This window comes from Halichoeres trimaculatus, unplaced genomic scaffold (genome assembly GCF_033239565.1).
Source record: "Halichoeres trimaculatus isolate MK-OKI-2021-1 unplaced genomic scaffold, fHalTri1.1 fHalTri1_scaffold_18, whole genome shotgun sequence".
Classification (NCBI taxonomy): Eukaryota; Metazoa; Chordata; class Actinopteri; order Labriformes; family Labridae; genus Halichoeres; species Halichoeres trimaculatus.
The window spans coordinates 13,209,252-13,217,178 of record NW_027437196.1 but is presented as its reverse complement, the minus strand read 5'-3'; the positions used below and the strand labels follow the sequence as shown (position 1 = coordinate 13,217,178).

At 41.4% G+C, this 7,927-nt stretch overlaps 1 protein-coding gene across 2 annotated transcripts in view; it reads right to left on the bottom strand.

Moving 5' to 3' along the window:
- Nucleotides 1-230: 230 nt before the first annotated feature.
- Nucleotides 231-7,927, bottom strand: part of drd3 (dopamine receptor D3) — a 33,618-nt gene continuing 25,921 nt past the window's right edge. Inside the window, exons 7-8 of one of the 2 annotated variants that reach the window (XM_074693232.1) lie at nt 5,356-5,746; nt 231-2,195 (exon numbers count right to left, since the gene is read on the bottom strand). In XM_074693232.1, coding sequence (XP_074549333.1) covers nt 1,999-2,195; nt 5,356-5,746 — 588 coding nt within the window. In that variant the 3' untranslated portion in view covers nt 231-1,998. The remainder of the gene's footprint in view (nt 2,196-5,355; nt 5,747-7,927) is intronic. The other variant, XM_074693233.1, reaches the window with a different exon arrangement.

Here is a 7,927-nt window from a genome sequence, read left to right as displayed (position 1 = left end):
ACAAGGTGTGTTTTTAGAGAAAGGTCAGGATTCCCTGTCAGGAAGAAACTTTTGACATGGCAGAAGCTCCCTCTGAGTTAGCATGACCTTGAAATGAAATGTAAATGTGCACTCACGACGTTTTTTGAGAAGCTCATCACCATGAAATTGGATGATCATATTCAAGCACCCAAAGAGATCAACCTCCTCCTTGACCCTATAACCTTACTCCCAGGTGTAATGTTCTCAGGAGAACCAGAACTTCTTTCAGTCTCATATCTGAGCCTCATTTACATAATACTTTTTATCAGTAGTGTGAAGCACATTATGGCCTCCAGGGGTCTACAGAGCGACTCGTGGCCTGTGGGTGTGTTTAGGCTCATACGTAGTTTATTAACAGTGAGATGATGCAAGGCGTTATTAGTTTATTTAAATGACTCCATGTAATGTATGGACACATGCACAGCTGTGTCACATGTATGCCCTCAATATGCTTTTAATTAATCTCATTCTTAATCAAATTTAATTAAAGAATAAAGAAACTCATCCCCTCTGATCACCATGAAACCTCAGTGTGTTTCTCCTCATCACACTCACGTTAACTGTTTATTTTTTAAAAGTCAGAAAATTCAATTAAACATTGTTTTTTTCAAGCATGTGTCTCCCAGAAGGAGTAAAAACAATTATTGATGTTTGCTTGCAATGATTAAAGGTGTTTCCCTGATTACAGATGACATTTACACGCACATACGCACACACACACCTGGTGCATCATTTCCATACGCAGTGTCAGTGGAACGAGGCCGGGTTGACGTAATGGCACAGAGTGACAGGGGAGCAGGTGTTTGTGAGAGGGCTTGAGAAGTAGGCTGAGGAAGACTGACAACCCCCTTCTCCCTTTCTTCCTCTTTTGCAGCGTTCGTCAATCCGTCTACAGCTGCTCTTTCAAGCCGCTTAAAGCTTCACTCCTTTATACCAGCTCCTCTCTTATCACCTTCTTGTTTTTCTTTCCAAATTTGTCCTCATTCTGTGTCACTGATTTGTCTCTAAATCTTCAAACATCCAGATTAGTTCCTCTTTTGTTCCCCCAGAAATCCCACCGATACCTCGATTCACCACATTTAGACACACACATTCCTCCATGAGCCGTGTAAAACTGCTCCTGTATAGACGGATGATCTCAAGCTTGGAAAACATTTAATCTGTTTTATTTATTTACATCACTGCCCATCACAATCCTGACTGTTGAGATCTGTTAAGACCACAAAGCTCCTCTTTTCAGCCCCTCATCAGAACTGCAAGCAGCCAGCTCTAAATCATACGGAGGGAGTTATCTGCCAATAACTGTAGTCCTTTAAAAATAACACCTAAAGTTTCTGCTGAGAGTTACATCAAAAATGTCACATTTTCAGTTTAAATGAGAAAAGTGTCTCCACATCAACATGTATCATCGTCAGTCTGAGCAGTGACTGGTACCATCCCTCATATTCAAGGAGTGTCCTTGATTTGTGCATGCACTGCTGAGTAACTGATGGTGATGATGATGATGAAGAAGGGGTAATCGAGGGAGGTGAGAAACATCAGTCAATCCACACAGAGGAGTGAGAGAGGGGCCTCGGGGACAGAAAAGCCCACGGCTCCAAGATCAATTTAACAACTCCATTGTGGCTTCGAAGAGCTTCTAAACACACATCGATTGGAGTACTTTGTTGATGAGCAGCTCAGAATACTGTACAAGAAGGTCCAACACCTTGTGCTATCAATGCATGTGTCTGTTATTGTTCAGACGTAATCCCAACCCAGTGTGGAAGAAAAGTTTGAGCTTATTTTGACGTAAAAATCCAAGAAAATCTGAGCTTATTGCATAATCAGGTGTCCGCTGTTTGGCAAGAAGCAGGTTTAATTCCTTTGACCGAGCCCGGTCTGTGTGATCACAGTTTACAAAAAAACCCATCAAGAGAGTTGTAGCTGAAGTACACAGCCTCATTTCCATTTTAATTCCTCAGCTTTCTGTTCCAATCAGCAGCTTAGGATCTTGATGAAGGCCCGTCTGAACTCGATGTTGAAGGTGGTGTAGATAACGGGGTTGAGGGCGCTGTTGACATACCCCAGCCAGGTGAATGCACTGTAAAGCCCGGGAGGCACGTAGCATGTCCTGCAGTGTGTGTTCAGAATGTGAGTCACAAAGAAAGGCAGCCAGCAGATGAGAAACACTCCTGAGAGCAGAGAGGAGGAGGAAGGAAAGAGGAAAAACAAGAGCACAGGTGTGTAAAAACGGCTCATTGTGCAGCTTTAGCTACAAATGTTAGCATGTTCTACGAGACATTCAACAACCAACGTAGTGAGCACACCTTTAACTGATCTGATTATATCTGATGATACGTAATGTAGAATTGTTAATTAGCATATAAATTAGTAATAATTATCAGCTAATAGATAAGGTTTGAAAACATGTTAAAGAGAAATCCACTGCGCAGGAGCTGAAACTAAACTTAAGCTTATCTTTGTTCATGTAGCAGCTTTCATACAGCATGCAGTGTCAAAAAAGAACAGAGAGACAGAAATAGACAGAAATATGTAAAACGTTCAAAGACTAAAACCATGATGAAGCGATTTAAGTCCAAGTGTCCTTTTTTTCTGAGATACTACAATCCCGCCACATATGGCAGCCCTATTTTGTGCTGGTAGCATGATTATCCCGAGGCCCGACCAGGCCTGAGCATGATTAGGTCTTCCTCTTTCACATATTGTAACACATGCTTTGATCCATGGTGCCATATTACCCAGAATTAAATTGAAATGTTGAAACAAATCAATTCAATCACTGACATGATCATGCATGGGCAGACAGTGCCAGCCTGCTCCACAGAGATAAAGAGAGTGAGAGATAGGGGGTAATCATTTGCCTGTGTTCAAGACATGTTGAGTCATGGAGCTGCCTCATTTCATTCATTTACTCCTGGTGAATTTCCCAGACTTCATCCTGATCAACATGGCAGGCTGTAATACCAATTGATAACTTGCTCATTCTGTGGATTTACTCACGCTTATTCTGCTCCAGCTGACCGTCGATCCTTCCTCCATCAGTACGAGAGTCACCTTTTTACTGTCTCCTTCTGACAGACGCCTGAGTTTGTTTATGTGGCCGCTCATCCTTTCTAAAGGGAATATGTGACCCTGCTGCTTTTGTTGAGAAACCCTGTCAGTCAGGGATCTCTCCGGTGCTTCTATTTTCTCTGTACTGCTGGGGTTTGGGGAAATGTGTGGACTTTTTCTTACATGTATTTCCAAAGAAAATGTCCTATGGTTAGCTATCATTTACTCATAGCCCCAATGATAGCATTACATTGCTATATTTCATGGAGATATTGTCTACGCATGCTTATGTATGAGTCGTCATATTGTGCAGGGACAAGGAAGTATACTGTACGCTGCAAAAACTGCTGTCTTTTTTTCTTAGTAAAAATTTTATGAGCCACATTCATCTGACAAGTCCAAAAAATGTCATATTTCAAGACACTGGTGGACAAAAATGACGCCTTAACTGCTTGTAACAAGGAAAAAGAAATTGCCAAAGGGGTGGGAAAAATGTACTTGCAATTTTTTTTGTATTAAGACTTTTTTTTCCTGTTTTCAGAAACTCAAAGATCTTTTTTTTTATTCTTTACAAGCAATTCCAGCATCATTTTTGCAGTGTATCCGAGATGAACAGACACTAGATATGTTTTTATTTCTAAGGAGAGTGGGTTTGAGGTGTATTTTTTTTGCTTAAATTTTTACAATCGTAGGAGGTAAAGACTTTTTCCCCATTTATATCTGGTGTCAGTGGTTGCTAAATATTTGATTAAATTGATATTTGCTACAAAGTTAGAATACTCCCAACAAAGAGAAATAAAAATTAGGTACTTTGATTAACAATAATTGACAAAAACAAAGAGCGGGAACAAACTGAAGTAGTTTCCTGGTTGAGGGCTAAGTTCTTCTTAACACACCGTTTTTATGGCAGCATGGGGCATCTCAGGTGCATGGTTCGTAAAAAGAGATTCCTCAAGAAATTTTTTTGGACACTGTACATTTAGTTCACCACCCAACCCAAACACTCTTCATTGAAACCCTCACTGCCTGTCTCTCTGATATTAATGCATTGATGCTAAAGAGCTTTTTATAACTAATGAAGACAAAACAGAAATTCTTAAGTAGAAGCCAAAGCAGCAGAAGAACAACTTCAATCTATGCTTAAAGACGAGGTCACAAGTATTTCATTTTACTGTTTCTGAAATAAAGCAAAAGTCAGACCTCCTTTTTATTCCATGCTTTTATCACCACTCGGGCTGACAACCTAACTCCCTTCTCCCTTCGTTTGCCCAAAATGTCTCACAGTAAACTGAAGCTTTCCAAAACGTTAGAGATAATTCTTTAAAAACTCTGCACCGGCTACCCATTTCTTTGAGAACTAGAAAAGCACTCAGAGAGCGCAGACCTCTGCCAAGCATATTATGATTGTCATGCAACACTTTAGTCCTACTTTAATGTTATACTCCCTTTCAGCAGACTGACTGCTACAATTTAGTGTTAGTTGCAGGTTTATAGGATAATTTGTTACCTGACAGTGTTGAAAATATGATGACCCAGTACATATTCCATATTCTCGATCTTAGCCGCATCAGAGTTTCATAAAGCCACATAGTCTGCAATTATGGCTTATGAGCTTTGCTGGCAGGAAAGTAGCTCCATCAAGAGTTAATTAAAGCACTTTTTAAGGAGCAGCAGCTAATAAGACGCACTTTGTTGTATGCAAGCACCTCTAAATGCTGCAGCATGGTTGAATCACTCTTAATACTTTAATTGGGGTCACAAGATGGGAGCTAAGCAGCGGTCAGCCGGATGATGAGCAGGTGGGAAGTAGGCGCGGTAATTTCCTGTGTGTGCACCAGACTTTTCACTGACACCAGCGTAATGTAACAAGACACCTCTGATTACACTTTTGTCAGTGAGATCTTTGCTATGCCAGGGCTAACAAGACCAGACTCACAGCAACCTGGCCATAATTAGAAGGTGTGGAAGCTGTGGCAGGAGCTACAACGTGAGTTTGGACACACACTGTGAGCCCAAATTCAGTCAGACTTTTTTTTTTCCACATCTCAGGTGATTTATTGCAGCTCTGTAAAAAAAGGAGCAAACGCACATGGAGAAAGAAAATATGCTGTTTCCTTTACAACAGCAAAAATGGTGCATAGGGTAGAAAGTGCCTGGGAAAAATAATGAATTGGAGGATAAGAAGCTCTATCTGAATCTTATCTCTAATATTGTTGACATTAAGTGACATTTACATTTTCATTTCCTCAGCTTATCCTCCCTGAAAGAGTCTCCACTCACCGAGAACAATGGCGAGCATCTGTGTGGCCTTTTTCTCCCGTGCATGCATGCTCCTGAACCGTTGGTTGCTGGTGTAAGAGTGGGGCATCGTCCGCAGCGACGTAAGTGTTCGTCCGTTGGACAGATCCTTCACCTCACAGCTCATCCTCACTGGAGGCCGATCATTCTGGGCGTCCTCCTCTGGCTCGTGCCCCTGATTGTGATCTTGATCCTGTTCCTGGTCCAGCTCCAGCTCGGTGCGGCCACAGGAGGCGTGACTGATGCTGCAGCAGTTTTGGGTGTCCACCGGCGGCAGCATCGAGTTCTCAACAGGTCCTGTCTTTGGACGTTTCCGCCACAGGCAGCCTGTTAGCAGTTTGGGTTTGGGGGGAAGTGAAGAGTCCACACTCTGCTGCCAGAACAAAGAAATATAATCAGCAACAATAATGACTTAATAATGTTATTTCGTTGTTTTCATTCATACAATTAATACCATATTACTACAGTCACATGACTACAGTTTGAAAATGTACTGCTTAACCAGGATATGATATTGATAAGAAATAAAGAGTCAACATTTGCATCTCTGAAATATCTTTCTTACACTGGCCCTTGATAATAACTTAGTAGGAATAAATTTCACCAACATGCATGTATGGGATTTGTACTCGAGCTAGAAATGCAATGTTTGTTGTGAGTTTAACCATGCTGCACTTAAATTCTTGGACAAAACAGTGAATGTGCTCCACAAGTGCCCCAATGTGTAAGCCAGCCGCTGAACCACTAAAAGTGTCATAATCCAGCAGGAGGTTGCAGGACAAACAACAAGGTGGAGGACCCAAAAGCAGATTGAATTAAAATGGTTTCATTTGACCAAACTCATAATCCAAAAAATTTAAGAACTCTTTCAAAAGAGACAAAATACAAAACTCTAGAAAACCAAGAAGCATGAGGACAGGAGCCGAGAGAACAGCGACACATGAAGAGCGTCAGTGAACTAATAAAGAACTCTTGAAACACAGAGACTGTGACCACGTCCACACATAGTCGGGTATTTTCAAAGACCAATATGCCCCCCACCCTCTGCTGATAGCAGTGGAAGCTGCTGGTCAGTCAAGAAGGGGAAGCGCATTTTTTCCGGCCTACATCATAAATTTGTTTATTTATTTAACCTTTATTCTATCCTCTGTTCCTTTTCAAGAAAATTATCTATGACCCTGTCGTACCAACCAGGCGTTTTTTCCAGGGATTTTACCAGTGTCCTCTCAACGCTCTTCGTTTTTAAGAAAGTTAAACTCCCTGGGGATTGAGAAAGCCTCCAGATAAAGTCCACAACAACTCAATATAAAACTCAGAAGATGCTCTGGTGGGAGGTTATACTTCAAGATCATTCAATCATCATGCAGAAGCCCAGCGTCCAGGCCAGCCCACTGCCTCATAGACCCCCAGAGACGCTGATCATCCAATGGGCGGGACAAAGCCCATCGTTTATCCAATGACCGTCCAGTTTCCACAGTGGAACAACCCACTCTACCCTTCCCCACTGAAGTCAGAAGATGCTTAGCATCCAACTGTGTCAAAGCACTGAGACGCTGCTGGGATGAAAGGTCGAGCCAGTTACCTGTGATAGGTAGCTGATTGGTAGCTGAGTGCCAGCCAATCAGAATGAGCCTTTGCCTTTCAGCTGTGACTTTTGGGAACCGAAAAAACTCCATTCACTGGCCTCCATACAAAACCATGAAATCAGAATTTTTCAAAATCTCCATGTTTTCAGAAAACATTGTTTTTAATGACTTAAAGCTGCGGTTTCATGAGTATGACATAAAAATGTATGCCGTTTCCCAAATACCTGGCTACGTGTGGACATGGGCTAAAAAGACCAAGAAGGAGAAGGAGCAAGTACAAAGAATAATCACAAAGAATCTCAAGATACACAAGAACACAAGTTAGACAAGAAAACCCCAAAACCTTGAAATACACAAAACACAAACTGAAAAACCAAACCATGACAAAAGGTATCTAAATGTGAAAGGTAACTTAAGATAAAGGAGGAAATAAAGCATATTCAGAAAAATGACCTTGCTCTGTGGTTTATCCTCTATAGACTGCTTCAGCACCTTTCAGCTCATTGTTTCATTTTTCTGTCTGGCAGAATATTTCACTTCACTCTCAGCAGAAAGAGGAAACACACAACTGGTAAATAAAGCCCCAAACAAGTGTCTGCATCTCTCTAGTGACTGGGGATGAGAATATTTATTCCCTTGGATCTGGAAAGAAAAACAAATCAGATTGTTCCACGGCTGGAAAATTGGTCAACTGTTCTCTTGGTTTTCCAGGGTTCATGGGAACTCTCTACAATCGTCTCCTCACATTTTCCTCAGGAGGAAAGCTTGATTTATTATTCTGTCTTTGTACAGTCTGTGGTTTGTGAAAGTGCTGCAGTGCATCACACACGGAGTGCTCAGGTGACCAGGTGACACAAGCAACACCTTGGAATCACAATACTCTGCTTCTTCTTTGGGCTTGTTCTTCACAGCAAAGGAAAAAAAATGCAGCACATAAAACTAAAAGCTAAAAACAGAAATTATAGATT